The sequence below is a fragment of the Mastacembelus armatus genome, chromosome 9 (assembly GCF_900324485.2).
Source record: "Mastacembelus armatus chromosome 9, fMasArm1.2, whole genome shotgun sequence".
Lineage (NCBI taxonomy): Eukaryota > Metazoa > Chordata > Actinopteri > Synbranchiformes > Mastacembelidae > Mastacembelus > Mastacembelus armatus.
Genome location: NC_046641.1, coordinates 20,501,953 through 20,521,044, shown reverse-complemented (window position 1 = coordinate 20,521,044; position 19,092 = coordinate 20,501,953). Strand labels below are relative to the sequence as shown.

The 19,092-nt window shown below is 37.8% G+C and overlaps 1 protein-coding gene across 1 annotated transcript in view; it reads left to right on the top strand.

The window, feature by feature from the left end:
- LOC113138321 (transmembrane protein 132C) overlaps positions 1-18,664 on the top strand; it is a 199,736-nt gene extending 181,072 nt beyond the window's left edge. Inside the window, exons 7-16 of the mRNA XM_026320639.1 lie at positions 5,812-6,017; positions 9,145-9,208; positions 9,482-9,613; positions 9,891-9,968; positions 11,847-11,909; positions 12,495-12,623; positions 14,509-14,637; positions 14,820-15,119; positions 15,384-15,658; positions 16,176-18,664. Of these exons, the coding sequence (XP_026176424.1) occupies positions 5,812-6,017; positions 9,145-9,208; positions 9,482-9,613; positions 9,891-9,968; positions 11,847-11,909; positions 12,495-12,623; positions 14,509-14,637; positions 14,820-15,119; positions 15,384-15,658; positions 16,176-16,797 (1,998 nt within the window). The 3' untranslated portion in view covers positions 16,798-18,664. The remainder of the gene's footprint in view (positions 1-5,811; positions 6,018-9,144; positions 9,209-9,481; positions 9,614-9,890; positions 9,969-11,846; positions 11,910-12,494; positions 12,624-14,508; positions 14,638-14,819; positions 15,120-15,383; positions 15,659-16,175) is intronic.
- Positions 18,665-19,092: the final 428 nt, after the last annotated feature.

Below are 19,092 nucleotides of genomic sequence, written 5' to 3'. Positions count from 1 at the left end.
GAATCAGATTCAGCCACTGCTTCATACAAAAGTGGCTTTTGCTTGAATGGCTGCTGAGGAGTTGGGAAAGTTTTTTACAATTGTCTTCAGAGGGTTGCACAATTGTTGTGCTGTTTTGTGGTATTAGATGAAGGTGAAGACAGTTTTTCTGGCCTTTGTGTTTTCAACAAGTCCTAACTGCTGAGGTCCACACTTTTACTTTCTGCTACTTTTCCCATGCTTTTTCTTTGCTGTCTTTTTACCTTTTTCTCTCTCTCTCTCTCTCTCTCTCTCTCTCTCTCTCTTCAATTTTTTTCTTTGCTTTTCCTCCTGTTCCCGTTTGTCCTCCTCTCTGCGTCTTTCTCAGAAACAGAGAGATTAAATCCATTCTTCAGTGTCCTCAAAGCTCCAACTCAGCTGTTTACTTGCAAAAACACCAATACACTTATTTTAAGTCTCTCTCTCTCTCCCTCAGTGTGTGTGTAACTGTGGTCAGCTTTATGTGTGAGTCTCGTATTGTGTGTTTCTGGTAGAAGACATCAAAAAACTGGTTCAGATTTCTGGCTCATCTTTTTTTCTTCTTTCTTATTTCCAAATTCTGAAAAACACATAACTTTAATCCTGTCATTTTAGTTGATTTATTCCAACTTGATAAGTTTCCTTATGTTGAAATTTTTTTAAGTTTATTAAAAAGATTAAAGATTAAATCACTTAACAAGATTCAGGAGGCTTGTTTAACCAAAAAGACATTAAGCTTTGTGAAGTAAAAACCTTCATGTAGTGTTTGAGTCCTGCTCTCTCCAAAGTAAAGGTGACTGGTTGTTCATATTGTGAAGTTGTTTCAGACTCCACAGGAGCCATTAAAATTTAATGTAATATGCTTTGTGAAGGAAAAAGAGCACAGTGTTGATGTATGATGCCATATGCACAGAAAAGTTATTCCACTAGACTCTATGAGTTGTTCGTTTTCTATTTCATACGTGTGCCAAAGTATCAGTGAGGAGAGAGCATTTACTTTAAAAGAATAGTTTGGCATATTCACTTGATGACAAAACCATTACCACTATCTGTCTTTTGACACTTCTTCTAGACTTTCCAAATAATAATAATAATGTTAAAAAGAGTAATTTTGTCCTCTTTCTGATGCAAAGAAATATTTGTTCACTGTTTGATAGCTGCTCCTCTTGTAATGATTGTCTTGGGGAAACTAATCTAATTTCTTGTTTATGATAGTTTCATGTTTAGCATAAAGATATGAAATCATATCAATCTTTGGATGTTAGTCTTTATTATAAAAATATATGCGTCATGACACATGCAGAAATCACAACCAAAATCAGTAAATCATTGAGTCAAACATTTGTCACATTGTCACAAAAAACAATTCACCTGTGATCACGATGTTGCCACAGATCAAAGGAATAATTTTTTTCTCTGAAGACAAATATAAAACAGGAGAAACCACATATGCTCTCATGACAATCTAAAATATATTAGTTTCAACTCTGAAAGTATTGTGAAAATATAGATCAAAGTTGATTGCATACACTGTTACACAGAATGTGTAATGATTTAATTACACCATGCCTTGCAGTGACAGTGAAAGAAGGGAACCCAAAGAGAAAATGTACAAAAAGAGTTTTTCCAGAGTAGATAGTGAAAGTGGATGTAATTAAGGGTTATTTGTCTGAGGTGAGAGTCAATATATATAATTTAAAGTGTTACTCTAGGGGAAGGTAGTTTGGTAACAACTGTAGTGATCAACACTCCCTTCTGTAGTGGTTTCCACTGCTCCAATGCTCAGACTTTTCAATTGGTCTAGTAACTCTTATAATCCTTCTTTTGATGGATCCATCATCACTAAAACACAGTTTCTTCTGTTCTGAATACTAAACAAACTGTTACTGCGCTAGGAAAAAAAAAAACACTATATGCATCTCTTAGTTTGTCCACCAAAATAAGACAGCACCAAAACCAGACACTAAAAAATAGGCAGAGGAGGCAAACAGGTATTTTATGTAGATCACTGCTTTAAATCTGGACTAGTTTGGAAGTACAACATATTTCACAAATGCGACACATTCTTAAACAACAACAACTGTATGCGATGCCAACAGTACTTTGCAGAGTCAGTATTCGATGCCATTGGAATGAATTAGGATGAAAACATCAATACTATTCTCTGTGCAACATGGACTGTAAACATATAGAATGTGAAGAAATGATAAAGAACAATAGAAATGTAAACACAGGGCATATATGTTACAACAGGGAGTAAAATTCATGATTTTATCTGTGAATTAAATTCAGATTTTGTACACTCAAAACTTCTCTGTTTCTGAACTTAAAAGTTTCAAGGCCAGTTCCTCAAACTTTCAAAATGCTGACAAAATGAGCTAAAACTTGATTTTTCTAAAATGTTCCTTTGGGGCATCCAGCCATAGAGCAGAAGTAATTCAGCAAACCCAATTACAGGCCTGGACAATGGCTACCGTAGTGGTTCAAGCAGAACCATTGTGCATTCTCCTGACTTCCGCTGTCTTATACCTTCATTGAAAACTCAACCTTGCCACAGTAACTGAGTGCAGTTTTCACACTGATTTACACCTGGAATATAAAAATGATTTGGAGAAATAGTTTGAGGCACCAACAGTCAAACATCCCTTTGATGTTAACAAGCGGTAAATCAGGTTTCAGAGAGAGAGGAAGATGAAGAGTGAGACTGTGCAATGAGGGATGAAGGGCGAGGTGGAGACAAAAGAAAAAGAGTGGGGTCAAAAGAAGGAAATGTGGATGTCGGGCGAGATGTAAAAAAAGTTAAAGGAGGAGAAGAAAAATACAAATTGAAAAAAGAAAGCAAAGAGAAGTAGGGTTGGGCACCTTTCCTTTTATGTTAGGGGAGTGGAAGCAGAAAGAAGAAAGTAAAATTGAAAGAAATTAAAAGGTTAGAGGAGATATAGAGGAAACGGTTTAGCTCTGATGTACAAAATGTTAACCTCTTTGAGATCAAAGAGCTTCATAAGGAAGCAAGGAAAATGTGTGTGTACTGTTGGTCGTACGTGTGCTTGTTTGTGCTTATCAGGAAAATTCTGTCCTGAACCTGATCTGGCCTGAGCCTAAGAGTAAACATCCAGAACCTGATGCAAAATGTAAAGAACTTTTGCATGGTACAATTAAATTCTTTAAATTCCAATACCTACACTCAGTAACAGTGTAGTAACAGTAACATTTGACGTGTGCTTGGTCATTTTACATAAGTGAATTTTGATCATTAAGGGACAGGAAGTCTCCAAAATGAACCTACAGAAAAACAGGCTTTCAAGTGTTTATCAGACTAAATTATCTTTTAGAAAACATTTTTCCTCTGCCTGCAGTTTCATTTCAGTGACAACACACAGATGTGAAGAAACATCCGCACAAGGTGAAAATGTTCCAGTTTAAGGCAAAACGTGTGCACTTTTGGGATTTGGAGATTCTGTTGACTTCTGACATCTACCAGGGGCTCAGCTGAACACAAATACATACAGGCAGACAAACCCATAGACATGGTCAGAGAATTTGCTGGGTTTACAAGCTAATGTCTTTACACTTCACTGTTTGAGCCAAATAAACTCAACAATCCAGGGGCCAACCTTGTGTAAGCTGTAAAATATATACGTTACAGCAATCGAATAAATGTGAAGCAGGCCCAGGGGGAAGAAAGGGTTAAGCCTAACCTTGAAATTGCAGTTTTGCTAAAGAAAGTGGAATAAGGTGAAAAAACATTGAAAAGTGAGACAGAGAGGCAGTGAAAGTCTGACAGACTACATTAGACAGAGAATGTCTGACAAATTGAGTGCATGTTAAATGAAACAGGAACAGTCCAGAGGTAAAAATTCACTTTGCTCTCAGCCTGAAGGCTGCTTACACTTCCAGAAGACACAGAGCAACATGAGAATCAAATCAGGATCTTTTTTTTTTTTTTTTGATCTGGTGAATGAGAGTCCAATATTCACTGCTCTATTGGCTCTGTTTTAATTTCCTCTAAATCCTAAGAAAAATATCTGGGACTGGAAACAACTGTCTAGAGAGGATGTGAAAATGGTAAGACAGAAACATACAGAAAATATACAGTACATGCTAAATCGATCAGATAAAATTATATTAAATTATAGCATTTCATTTAATCTAATCATTTCTATATACAGTATCAATTATAATACATTTTGTAAACACAATTCTAATAACTAAGATTTTATTAACTATAAAATCGTGAAATGCATATACATTGTGCATTTACGCAGGACCTAGTGTATGAAAATGTAAAGTGGCATAGCACTGGAAGGTGAGACAGAGTCAGAGAGACTACATGAGAAAAACAAAAGGTGTGCATATAAAATGTAAGGCTAAGGGGTGGAGAGGATGAACGAGCTGCACAGGATAAGTGTATGGTGGAAAGATGAAGGAAGATGTGAGAGAAAAAAGGGTATAAAACTTAAAGAAGGAGAATGGAAGGTGTAATGTAGGGTAAAGCAGTGGGGAGGCGAAGTTATACAAATGCCAGAAATGGATGAATGGCTTTTTAAATTTAAAAAATAAATAATTAATGAAGGGGAGGGACATATTGGAGTGTTTTCATATTTACTCTCAATTTAAGTTTTACCTTTAAACATTTACAGGGCTGAAATCCATATTCTTTAGATTAAATTAAGAAAATGAAAGTGAATTAATAAATTAAAAAAATAAAATGGTGTGTAGCTAAATTAAGAAATTTAATTAGGAATGGGTTATGCTCAGTTTTGTCTTTGTGTGACTCCATTGTTGGTAAAACACATGGGATCATAGTTCCAAAAAAACGTCAGCTCAATCAGTCACACAGTCAGATGCACAAGGAGGGTGAAACTGAAACTGACTAAAATCCAGGCTTTTTATTGTTTTGCCTGTCACACTGTCTGTAACAGGGCTGTCCACTTTCTGAAGTACAACCATAATAATCTCATGTCTACATACATTTTTTGCACTTCAGTATGGATATGATTTGAATAATACTGTACAACTAGATGTCTGCATTTGCATGATTATGGAAATAGACTATTTGTAATGGTGGTTTTAAGGACATTAAGTGACTTTTGTCACTTTGATAAAAAACTTCAGTGAGTTAATACTTCTGAAACCATTGTCTAGGGGACAGGGTACACCCAGGACAGATTGCCAGTCTATCACAGGGGTGACACAAAGAGACAGACCAGTCACATTCAGCTACTGACAATTTACAGTCACCGACCAGCCTAATGTCTTCAGACTGTAAAAGGAAGCCAGAGTACCCAGACAAAACCCACACAGACAGAGAGAACATGGAAGCTCCACAAAGAAAGCCCTTGGGGTTGGAACCCAGAACCTTCTTGCCTACCAGTATTCCATAGTACTGTTATCATTAAGTGCTTTAAAATCAAAAGAGCTCCTATGTTATTTGCCATTTTCAACTGTTTGAATTTATTGAGCAGAAAAAATATATCGGAAGTGACATATTAGATGTGTTATATCTATGTGTAATCATAGTCCAAAATGTCAGGAAAAAGCAAAAGCATGTTGTTAACCTTTGCGTATAGGAAGCTTTACAAAACAATGGTTCAAATGACTTTACAGCATAAATAAACATATAAGCAACCAGTGATAAAATATCTTACTTGCTTGCAAAAGCACGGGTGCAGTGATGAAAACTCACTTCAGGCTGTGCTTAAACAGTGCACAACAGGGGATGCATCTGTATCTGCACACACAGAGTATGGTCTGTTTGAGGGCAGTTAAATTGTCTAATTCAATTTCTCCTCTTTGCTCTTTTCCACTTTTAAGGTTACCCCAAACTGTGATCAGGTTTTGGTGAATGGTAAAGAAATGCGTGGTCGACAGTCTTTGGCAGTCAACTTCACCTACCTGCACCTCACAGCACAGCTACAACTCACCATCTGGGTGCCCAAGTTACCACTGCAAATAGATGTATCAGATACTGAGCTGAGCCAGGTCAAAGGCTGGAGGGTGCCGATCATCACCAACAAGAGGTAATTTATCTGTTTGACCTTAAGGGACAAAGGGAGGGAACCACAGAGGGTGTAAGCAGGTTGAGTTGGCATTGTTCCTTTTATTTTGAAAAAGAGGCAAATATTAAAGCAATATGCACCAGAACAGATGCATGTTGCATATTAACAGCACAAATCTAAATGTTTTCTGTTAAAATATTGAATGTATGCAGTCTTTAAAGATGGGAAATCAGCGAGAGATGTGTAATTTCCACCTCCAAGTATTTAATCCACCTGACAGATTTTTGAGCTATTGGTTGTCATTAACATGTGCTGGGCTGGATGCACTGGAAAAATGTACTTGAGAATGCTTTCTTCTGGACAATTATTAATGGCATTTGGTTAATAAGCATTTGGTCACCTGTCTAACTTGTTTTAGTTTATTTAAAAGTCATTAAAAGTCTACCAAATTATGACAAACGCATTTATAATGTACAAACGCACACAATTGTTTTCATATAGAGGTCGAACAATGAGGTCATCCTCTCATACCAAATATGCTGCATTCGACTGTGGCAAACTGTGGTAGTTGTCCTGTGCTAACGTATGTGTTAGAGCAAGGAAAAAGAAAGAAAAAGTGAGTCAAAGTATGAATATGTCACTGTCTTTGTGTGTAAGTGTGTGTGCCAATTGATATAGTGCTTATTGAATGGACTAGTTGAGTGCACATATCATTCCAGCCAGTCTATAATTTCAGATGAGGTCATGGCCTTCCTGGCTATACTGATGACCACTATTATGGTTAAGGCATCGTTGCCACCGAATAAAGCATTCAGTCACAGACATGCACATATACATGCCTTTTGAGAAGTGAGAATGCAAGTGGGTGGATCAGGATTACCAAATGTTTGTGTGGGCGTCAGTTCCTGTACATGTGGCTTGTGATCTGTGTATTTGTGTAGAAGTTTAACTACTGTTGTGTGCAGCTTTTTCGTCCACACAAATTGAAACAGGAAAGAGAGTTAAGGCACAGCACTAGGCAGAGAAGTACCTTTAGGTCATTTATCATTTAACTACCCTGCAGTAAGAATGAAAACTGAGATGATTATTGTACATAAAAAACTGATTATTGTAATAAACTGTAAATATAATGTTTCTAAACCAACTCCTAATTAAACAGTTTATTAATTTGTCCACACAGTTTCCACTAACTTTTTTTTTTTTTCATTATTTATTTTGTCACCTATCTGGTTCATTTCTGTCTGCATATTTATCATTTTTCCTAATGATTATTTAACATTAACAGAATAGCAATATTGTTCCACAAGTGATACTTATGTGCATGTATTTTTGCATGCTTTTGTGCCTCCATGTTTGTGCAATTGTGTATGCATGGGCATGTGGGCATCAGTGAGTTCTGTGTTCACAGTTGTGTGTATGTGCATCTGTGTGTGTGTTGCTTTACTGACCCATCTGCCGCCCTTCCTTTCTGTTCTGCTGGGCCCATTTTTCAATTTTGCCAATTTCTGCTCAGCTACACACCAGCTTGTGTGCATACACAGACACATATAGATATACACACACTTCTATCTCCCCAACATCTCACAGAGTGAAACACAGGCACTATTAGTTACACACTCTCAAAGAGACGCATGCCAATGGGACACTGAAAATGGAAAGCGAATTATTTTATTATTACCTGGGTTTCACAATTCGGGACAGTTATAGGACACAGAGGCAGTCCTCTGTGTGTGCATGTTCTTGTGTTAATATATGATCCTGTGTGGGCCTGCCTGTATGTGTTGATATTGCACAGAGGGTGGTGAAAAGAAAGAATGTTTTTTTTTTTGTGTGTCTGTGTTTGAGAGAGAAAGATGAATCCTCAGTGGGGCAGCAAAGCAGAGAGGTTTTCTGTTTTAACACTGATAGTGTTTTCAAAGCTTTTTCAAATTTTATTTTTTATTTCATGTTATGTATCAGTCCCTTACACTGTGGAATTACACTGAATATATATATATAATATACAGGTTTTATTAATATTCCATCTATTTTTTGTAATTTTTTTATTGTAAAAAGTTTTTAAAAATATATGCAGCTGGTTAAGCACTGCACATACAGGAAAGAAGTGGAGTAGACCAATGAAAGGTCACTTCCACAACAATAGCTATATCAAATTCAAATGTATTTGTAGAGTGCAGCTTTACACAACATAAAAACAAATCTAAATTCAGGGCTAAAGTAAAGACTGTTTTCACCTGAAATAAGTTTTGTCATTTACAGATTGATCGTGTTCAATGTAACTTGGAATCTATAGTGCTAGAGCAAACAGGACAATATGAATTAGAGTGGTATGTGATCTGCATAACAATAACTGATTGCTTGTTTGATTATGCAGAAGAATGTAAAAATTAAACAGAAGTGGTCCATTAATGGATCCCTGTGGGACGCCATACAGTAAGTCCAATTCATGAGAGATAACAGTGCTAAAGGAATCAACAAGGCTTCTGTTTGACTGAAATGATTCAGAGCTTTGGGCGCTGTTAACCACTCAACAAGCCAGTAAGAAAATACTTTTTTACTGACTGATCCAATTCCAATCCACAACCAACTTTGCTGTAACAACAAGAGCAGTTGGCATGAGAAGAGGATAAGTAGAGCAGCTAATCTGTCTCAATACTGCTTTAATCATAAAGAACATTTGAGCAGTTTCATGTGATTTTACCATGTAACTACTTTTTTATACATTAAGAGTATTGTACAGAGGTAGCTTTGTGAGGAGTTATATACTTGTTGAAGTGAACAGGAACTTCATTCACAAGGGAAATTAGCTTCTTGAAAAGAAGTTAGAATAGTTTAGGTGTAGTATTTAAGAAAACTTACCTGCAGATAGTATTACCAGAGAATAGAGTACAAAGCCAGTCATGTTTGAAATTATTTGTTCAACAAAGTTTTCACAGTAATTCACACTGCGACTAAACTGTTCAAAAAGTGTTACAGCTTGATTAAAAACTGAAGTGTCTTTTCTTTGACTGAGAGTGTTACCAGGAGTGGAGATTAAACATTAGAATACCTGAAGCTAAGTGTAGAGTATAAAAGTGGCATTTAATTACCAGATAATCTCACCCTCTGTTCTCTTTTTCTCTTGTGCATTTACCTTTTCTTTTCCTAGACCTACAAGAGACAGTGAAGATGATGAGGATGATGAGAGGAAAGGCAAAGGCTGCACCCTACAGGTTTTATTTGACTGCTTTTCATATCACATTTAAAAAGAGAACTTTAATCATTTTATTCTACATCAGGAACCCTGAGATCCTGTGAGAGCTGCCCTACTCCATAGTTCAAATGAAATGTAACTAATTGTATGTGATATTTAACTTAAGATATTGTGTAGTATTAATGGGTCCTATTATTCTAATAACACACAATATAAGAGAATGATGAGTGCCCATTGTGTAGTTAAACATTCTTAGTTGCTTATCATGCTTACCTTTTTCTTCAACTTTCAGTACCAGTACGCCTTGGTGCGGGTCCTCACCCATTTTGTTGCAGAACCCTCTGACCCAGGAGGAGAGATGGTCTACATGTTGGGTGCAGACTGGCAAGCTGATATCACCCACTTGGTCTTGGATCAGCTAAAGGTAGGTATACATAAATACCTAAATATCCTTCCTTGAGGAATAGCCCAGTATTACGATATGATGCATGCAGAAATTTTACATGTACATGCTGTAGATAAAATCAGAAAATAAGAAAGTCTGTTCTGTTAGGATTGATGTTTCATTGTTGATTCAGTAGCAAGTTTCAATTTTATGCAGTATAGTCCAGGATAAATTAACAAAAGCATTAAAAAATCTGCCATAAATAAAAACATTACACCTGTAGTTGAAACTGGCCCCTGTTTTCTGTGTTTCACAGGTAGAAGATCCTCGCATTGCCAGACTAGTAGATGGACGAATTTTGATAGGACGTGACTTGGGGATCACCACGATACAAGTATGTAGATTCTGTCTAATTAGGATTATACAAGTAATCCAATCTCTTTTAGTTTTTTTTTTAAATTGATCATGTCATAGCAATCTACAACATTATCCATTTTCCTAAATAAGGCAGTATATACTCACCTTCTACTGTAATGAAACATGAGAATCAAATATAGAATATAAAATGGAATAGCGCAACACTTCGCTTTGATTCAACTTTTAATATAAAGTTTGGTAACTAACAACCTCTGGAGTGAACCATTTACTAGTTAGAAAGCATCCAGGAATCAATGTTTGAATAGCATTTTAAGGCTTCATTAAAGAAACTCAGCATTGATGATGTATTTTCTCTAATACAGTTTAAATGTATGATTAAGTGAAGCCCAGTGTAATTTGCACCCATAAGCACTTCAGTGATGTAAACATTACCCTCTTTCTTCCTCTCCTCTTCCTCTCTTGCCTCTCTAAGCCTTGCCTGCTGGCGACGTACACAATTAACCACAATTAACTGTCGGATTTCACCCTGACATCTCAGCACACAGACACGAACACACTTACACTGGCACACGGTGAACATGTTTTTCATTTGCTGAATGCCAATAAGCTGGCTCATTGTGACTGAATGTGACAATGGACAGTCCTGTAGCTTACTGTCTTATACTGGTATACTGTTGTATCGCAGAGCCAAGGCAAAACCATCAAATATCTAACAATCATAGACATTACAGTTTTAGTTCTATTCTATTCTTTTGTATTTCCACCATATTTTATTCAATAGTGTAAACTATATTCTTATGATTAAGGATCAAACTTCAATATAAGTGCTTACATTTGCATGATTGCTCTGAAGAGTGTGTTGTGCATGTGTTAGTTGGTTGGCATTGAGTTCATTGCAGCAGTGAAGTGCAGGGATATCTTGGGGACTGTGGGAAACAGCTGAGCGTGAGTTTCCATCCATCCATCCAACAGGGGACTGCAGCATGCAAGCACACATATACATACATACACACGCAGATGCACCCTTACAGACAGCTGTGCTCTGTTTGGAGGCAGGGAAAGAGACTTTACCAAGCATTCCCATCGACATGCCAGAGTCGACAGCCGTCATTTGATAGTTTGACATTTCAATTTTACCCCCCAGCTCTGCCTCCTCAAGTCTCGCCTCTTCCTCTCCTCCCCGCCTCTCTCTCCTTTCTCCGCCAATCTCTCTTTTTTACCCTCTTATTTTCTGTCTGTCTAGAAGAGCAATCCCAGCACTGTCAATCATTGCATTTTGTTACCTCGCAAAGGGTGGGATTGAGTTTGACGCCTCGACTCGTTCGCTGAGAGATTTTCTTTGTACACCAATCAGATCTGCCTGTCCTCCTGTCGCCAAGTGGAGTAGTACACTACAACATGGGGTTCCTAATCTCTATCACTGTCTGCCTGCTGCTCCCTCTCACCATCTGTACCCCAATCTCTTTGGAGCTCCTTCTTTCTGCTCTCGCTCACTTTCTGTCCTCATCTATTTGTCATTGTCTCTACCCTATGTGGCCCAGTGCACTGTGGTGTTAACCAGCACTCAGTGGCTCTCTATTAATGGTAAACACCTTATTCTTATCTTAGAGCAAAAAACTGTCTTCTTTAATGCACCTCCACCTTTTGGATATTCAATACAATATCATCCATAATTATGTGGGTTTTCCTGTCGTTATACTCACCTGTTAACTGTAACCAGCTTGCCAGTACTGTGATATCTTTTGACTTGAATTTTGCATCTGCTGAAGTAATATGTTATTTAGGATTTGCCAAGGGAAGATCTACCCCAGACATATGTTGTGCACATGTAGAATTTTCTCCAACTCTAATAACGCAGATTGATTTCAGGTGAAAATGTAATCCTTTATTGCAGGTTCTGTCCCCACTGTCTGACTCTATTCTGGCAGAGAAGACTGTGACTGTGTTGGATGACAAGGTAAATTAACATGTTTCATTATTTTACAGCGTGTATTTAGAGTGGTGGTTCATTTTATACAGCACATATGATTGTATATGCTTATATTCCACTTTGCAGATCATTATGCAAGGGGACAATTTTTATCTTAAGAGCCTAAGAAGGAAAAGAAACAGCAACCAAAATGTCTCAGAGAGCAAGTAAATACAGTATGTTTATTAGGGAAGTCCCTCTTGAAAACAGGGTATGGTATGACCATTAACCATTTAAAACACAATAACAATCATTGTCTTAAAATGATCAGATTTAGTGTATGCTATTCCATACCTTAATTTTGACTTTGCCTCTTGACTATACTGCTTCAGTTGCCTAATTCCCCACAAGGTTTAGGTAAATCCAATCACACTGTACATCAAAAATTGTTGAATCCATCGTGTCTTGTAAGTGATTTACGTCCAGTTCTTTTGACATACAACCAAAACTCATCTTTTAAACAGCCATTCTTGTCTTGTCATTTATAGCTGCTAAAATGGGAGCAAACAAAGTGCAAACTTTGCCATGGCTGCTTCTATGAGTGGCTTTCAGAATCTCTTGTTTTTTTGTTAGGTCACTATCACAGACCTGGGAGTCCAGCTGGTTGCCGCTCTGTCCCTCAGTATGACAGCAGGTTCTGGAAATTACCAGGCTGTCCAGCTAACAACTACAGCTACAGACCTGCTACACACACCTAAACAGGTAGGAGACACTCTAGGTACACAAACAAACAAACAAACACACACACACACGCACAGCCAACCGAACAAGCATATTTGTCTCTGTTGGGTTGCATTTATCAGATTTTCAGAATGTAGCTTGCACAATGGTTTATAGCTGGCAGTTTATTAGGTACACAAAGTTAACATGAATGTTATTTCACAGGCTGTACTTTAAGTTGAACTCTACAGAAAAGACACAGAGAGATGCTTCTGTTATTTAGCCTAGTCTAATTGATATAAATGGTATGCCCCTAAGAAATTACCAATTAAGTATACATACATGAATGCCTCACACCTATTGTTATCACACATACACAAATGGATGAACCTCTTAACATCTTAAGCTGTTCCCTCAAGGTTGTAATTATAGAACTTAAAAGAGGAATTCTTTACTGCAAACATCACATCACTGCTATCTCTTCCATAATCAGTTTCTAATTAGGAGCGCTTCACGTGCAGGCTACAGCACTTCGTAGCGTAAAAGTGGTCAGTTTGTTTTACAGCTTGTTTTCTGATAATGCTGTATTTGTCTTATATGTATCAAAGAAAACAACAATTTTAATATAATTTATAAGTATACTTTTTGAAAGGTACTACACTATATTCCTCGGCTACCATGTTCTATTCTTGACTCTCTAATCACAATGCCAAGGGTTATTTTATCACACACACACACACACACACACAGATTTTCTTGCTTTTTTTTGATCAAACAATGTCCCATATTATAATTTTTATCCAAGGGGCAATTGAATGAGAAGCAGCTCATTACGATGAAAATACAAATCTGATCCATCCTTTTATTCAAACATTAATTTCTTTTTCTTTTCCTACTTGCCTGTGTTTATCTATGTCGTTCACTGTGGAAAGATGACAACACTATGGAGTGAAAAAGTAAGGAAGAGAAGACGATTGGGTGAAAGAAGCAGAAGCAAGAGATGGGGAAATAAAGGAATAGATGAGGCAAAAAATGACAATTTAATGTGAAAATAACAGGAGGGAATGAGAAAAAGTGTTGTTCTTTATAGAGCTTAATTACTTTTGCTTTTTTTGTTTTTGCTTGTTATACCCACACAATCTTTTCCGTGTTCTGATTAAAGATTTGCAGGGTTTTATCAAGGGAAATTTGTGAGGTAGGAAAAAAGCATCCTGTGCTGAACTTTATTTTTATTTATGAAATACCTGCTACTGGAAGAAGAGTTTTGATGCAGTACATTCTTATTTTTCCCTTATTGTATTGGAAGAGATGGAGACGAGAAAGAAACAAGAGACAGAAAAAGAAGGCATGTCTATGCACAAAATTCAAGTGGTCAGGTTTAAGTGTGTTGCGTGTGTGTGCGTGCGTGCGTGCGTGTGTGTGAGGGTGTGTGTGTGTGTGTGTGTGTGTGTGTGTGTGCGTGTGTGTGGGTGTGTGGATCATAGAGGAGTGGCTGGAAATGTAAACATCCTGTTTGTCTTCATTGTACTGGAGTTGCAACCAACTGACTCATTCAGAAAACATATTGCACTGTCAAGCCACCAAGGCCAACATCAATGAATATCTTTACCTCATATAATCTCAACAAAGCAGGTTTCACAAAGGTTATAGGGCCATAAATCCAAGTTAATTATTTTAAAAACTTTTGGCCTTTCACCTAATTAATGTAAATATCCTTTAGACTCTTTTATACCGTTATGGATGTAGTGCCATTAATTTAAATGTGTATAAATTTGTGTTTTGGCTACTGGAGGCAGCAGTAACTGCTAAACACACCTTAGCCCATGTTCCTTGAATTTCCTGAAATTACTAAAATACTGTCAACACATTTGATCTGATTGAATATGTAAACGTGGAGGTTAAAATTTTTTTCTTTTCTATCATTCAGGAAGCTGTAATCAGCGCGTGGATCCAGTATAGTGATGGTTCAGTGACGCCACTTGATATCTATGATCCCAAGGACTTCCTCCTTTCAGCTGTCTCATTGGATGAGAGTGTCATTTCCATAACCAATCAGGTAGTGGCACCTTCCTTAACCTCATCAATGGTGAAAACTTAAACCTGTGTAAAAAATGTTAGGAGGCTTAGAATGAACATTTTACCAAAGGTACAACATACTATTTGCAGATGTTTCCATTCAGAGTATAACTTGATCAAAGTTTTGTTCATCTTCGCGTTGTCATTGTCTTCATCAATTAGGAACAACACTGGCCAATCGTTATAGCAGAGGGTGATGGACAGGGGCCACTGGTTCGTATAGAGATGGTCATCTCTGAGACCTGCCAGAAATCCAAAAGGAAGAGCGTGCTGGCGTCTGGAGTTGGCAATGTAATTGTGAAATTTGGAGCAAAGGCTGATGAAAGAGGTGTGATGGGAAGAGGTGGACAGGAGGATGGTGGGGGGATGGACAATAGTACCAGCGACCAACAAACAAAGGATGGAGGAGACTGGAAGTCCAACAGTGCAGCTCTGGATCGAGAGGAAGGAGCCATGAGGAAGGTTGGTGGAAATAGGGGACAGCTGAGAAATGGGTGGAGTTATTAAAGGGATAGTTTTTTTTTTCAACAGAAATCTTAAATAATTTCATTTTTGTATGATTCAGGGGAACTAAAATAATATGAACACTGAACACAGTTTCAGTCAGGTGTAAATGATGGGAGCAGAACTGCCCAAGGTAGAGTATCTGTGGGAATGCACATACATATAAAAATAATTTCATGTTAAAATTAATCAAGTCGGATGTGTTCAATTTTCTTTTACCAGGTTAGCACAACAACCAAGAGCACAGTAACCCATCATGCTTCAGGTGGCAAGGCTGCCAGTGGAGGCAGCAGCAGCAGTCGGGGCAGTGGTCCAAGCCAATCAGGGGACTACAGTAGCTACCCAGCACAAGTGGAGGTCCCAGGAACTGGAGACAGTGAGCTGACACAGACCACCAGAGGCCTGTCTGACCTGGAGATTGGGATGTATGCCCTTCTGGGAGTATTCTGTCTAGCAATACTTGTCTTCCTCATCAACTGTGTCAGCTTTGCTTTCAGGTAAAACACTAACAATTCAGTATTCTTTTGGATGTTAGCAGTTCAAATAACATCTCAATCTGCGTAATGATTTCGAACTGGACACCTGACACAAGACAGTGTTGCAGTGTAGCTCTTTTTTTTTATTCATTGCATTGTCTTGTATGTGTCCAAAGTATTTGTATAATGTTTATTTGTTTAATTCAGATGTTTTCAGACTTGCAATACTGATGATCACCATAGTTTTTACACTGTAGCTATCTTTAGGTCATGGCAGTTTGACATTATCTCCACATCTGAAAGAGCCTTTGAAATATGACATAATGCGGCGATGCAATTAGCCTTCAAATGGAGGATGCGAAGGATGTGGCCCCTGAATTGAGATGCACCTTAAGTGTGTTCCATTCAACTCAAGGCTCTGATATAAAATCTTTACTATATTCTATACCACACTACTGTAGGTTACTCACTACTGCAAAATCAACATACTTTGACATTGGACTTCTCATATAATCAGATTAATTTCTTCCACCTGCAGATACCGTCACAAGCAGGTCCCTGTGCTAGAAGCTGGGGGAAACATGAACCATGCCCATGACTGGGTGTGGCTTGGGAACGAGGCCGACCTTTTGGCTGATCACTCTGACCAATGCCAGGGCGGACTGCCGGATGAGTGCACCACCATTATTGACCGGAATGAAGGAGGATATGAGGAGAACAAGTACCTACTAAATGGGGCTGGTAACACCTTGATGATGGGAGTGGGCACAGGTATGGGTACCATTAGTGGAAGTGGTGGCACAGGTGGACACCGAGGTATCACCCATGGACAAACATTACCTAGATCTGTCCCAGAACCGCATCCGTGCCTTTCAGCAATCACTACTGGTGGCAAAGATGCTACAGGCCAAGCAGAGCATCTGAATAATTCCCCCCGCAACTCATCGGCAGCGGCAGCTGCCAAGCGCAAACGTGTCAAGTTCACGTCTTTTGCCACTGTTCTGCCCAACGATAATTCTGGTGTGGGTGGCCCATATACCAACTCCTCAGTTCTGGTGAGCAATGGCAATGAAGATGATATCAAGTGGGTGTGTCAGGATATGGACCTGGGTCAGTCTGAAATCAGAACCTACATGGAAAGGCTACAAGACAATCTGTGAGTGGTGGGAAAGAGACTGAGAAACAGAGGGGCAGAGGATGAGTGCAGGAGGGGGAGAATGGACGATGAGTACAAATCACCTGTAATGCCTTTGCAATGGATAAAGGGAGGGAGAATGGGAGGAATATGGGGACAGCAAAAGAAACGCATAGTGTGGCAAAGATTATTTAACAGTGTAGGGGATGCTTACATTTAGCTCCCTGTAGGCAATGGAAGGCATACTGTCATCACTAGCTCACACAGAAACCAATGGTAGCAAACAATAAATAACATTCTGAGTTTATTTTATATTATTTATTGTGAAAATCTTAATGTAAAAACCAACAATAAGGTCATTATTGGTTATGAATGTTTATTTTCAGAATACAAGTAAACCATTGTACTATACAGTAAATTCAGGGTATGTTACCAGACAGATATTATTAAGTGGTCATACATTTAAATGAGGATGGCAAGCCCTTACCTAATGTTGTGGTTTCAAAATTCTTTTTCTCTCACATGCTATCTTGCCAGCAAAGACTGCGACTGTAGATTGATTTCTGATAGATTTAGTTTTAATATATAAATGTGTCATTTACCTGCCAAGTCTGTTGAACAGTTAGATAATGAATCACTGATTGCTCTGTTGAGTAGGTGTGCATTAAAGACAGAATCATTTGTTCTGGTTCTATCATTTCATTTTTGGCATTACTCCTCAGTAAAATGTAACATGTAAAAGTATATACTGTATATTCCAAGTACTGAATTATGAATTCAGACAGTTTGCAGTTGCCATTCAACACTATATTCAGGAAATTTTGTCCACCCTTAAACACCAGAATGTGTTGAAAGTACTGTTGGTAAATGATATGTCATAAAAGACTGTTTCTCCCTTGGATCCAGGACAGAGGCATTTAATCTTGCACAATTACAAATGGGAAAGGACATTAGCCATATTTGAGGCTTACTTCCTGTTTCCTGAAACCTTCCAGCCAATGACGACTTTCTCCCTGTATTCTGAAACCAGTCCTGTCATCCACTGGCCCTTTTCCTTGTATGTGACTGGACAGCAGTAGAAACTTTGTGGACTAATGTACACAGTGAAATACTGTCTGTAAACTAAAGGGGGACTAAATGAGCTGTCTCATGTAACAAAGAGGTTCCCTGGGCTTTGCAAAGCCTGACTGAAAACTGACCTATGAGGATTATTTAAAAAAGAAACCATGTAGGAAACAAGACAGACCAGAGTACCTACAGTGTTATAGGAGCTATGATTCAATGGAGGACAAGGCTTGAACATCTAATGAATAGACATGGGTTCATGAAACATGTTCGTTCTTGCTGAACATTATATATATTTTTGCTTTTGTTTATCCTTTTTGATAAATTGATTGTTACTGAATATTATGTTTGTCCTCTTTATGTTTCTTTTCTAATTTGGGAACACTTTAATAGTAGCTCTTTATTTCAAAGACTTATTAAGATTTTAAGGATATATTATTCTTTTTCTCCTAGATATATCTATTTATTTAAATAAACATTTGAGAGGGTGAGGAAAGAAAGAAGGCCAAAGGCAAATACTGGAATCATTAGACCTGCTGTTGAATGATAGCACATAAGAAAACAACTGAAAGGAAGGAGACAAAACAGGCAGAGTTTGCCTCACCTTCGTCAAGCTCAGGTGAAGAGTCAGGAAGAATCGACAATAAAAAAGGAGAACTGTTACGACTGATAAGAATGCAATATTTATTTATAAATGTGTTACTGTTTCAGAGTACACTGTATGTTGTAAATAAATAAACATGCTTCAGAGTGCTTGTGAATAAGATTGCAGGTCACTAGCCAACAACATGGTGATATTTTGTACATTTTACAGTGCAAATATAGTACACAATACTATCTACCACCACAATGTGAAAGTGATCTTATTGATTCTTTTTCTAAAGATGTTTCTGTCTTTGTTTTACGTATTGAATGAGTTCTTGTCTTTGTAAAGGGTAGGAATCAGTTCACCTCCATAATGAGATGTAAAAATGGAGAAAATCCATCATGTGTCACACTGAAAATCGCTGAAGGATTGTGGATCCGAAAGATTTCACTTTCAGAAAGAAAACCAAACCAAATGTTGCCAGTGGGCTACTCCAAGGGAAAACAAAGGCAAAATCAGGATTACTACCAACACTCAGCATCTCTATTTTCAATCATTTGTTCAACAAGAAACATAATAGACAAATACAATGAAACTACATTCCAAATTAAGGAGTCTGAAACAGAAAACATAGGAGAAAAGAGAGCTTGGACAGACAAAGATAAGAGG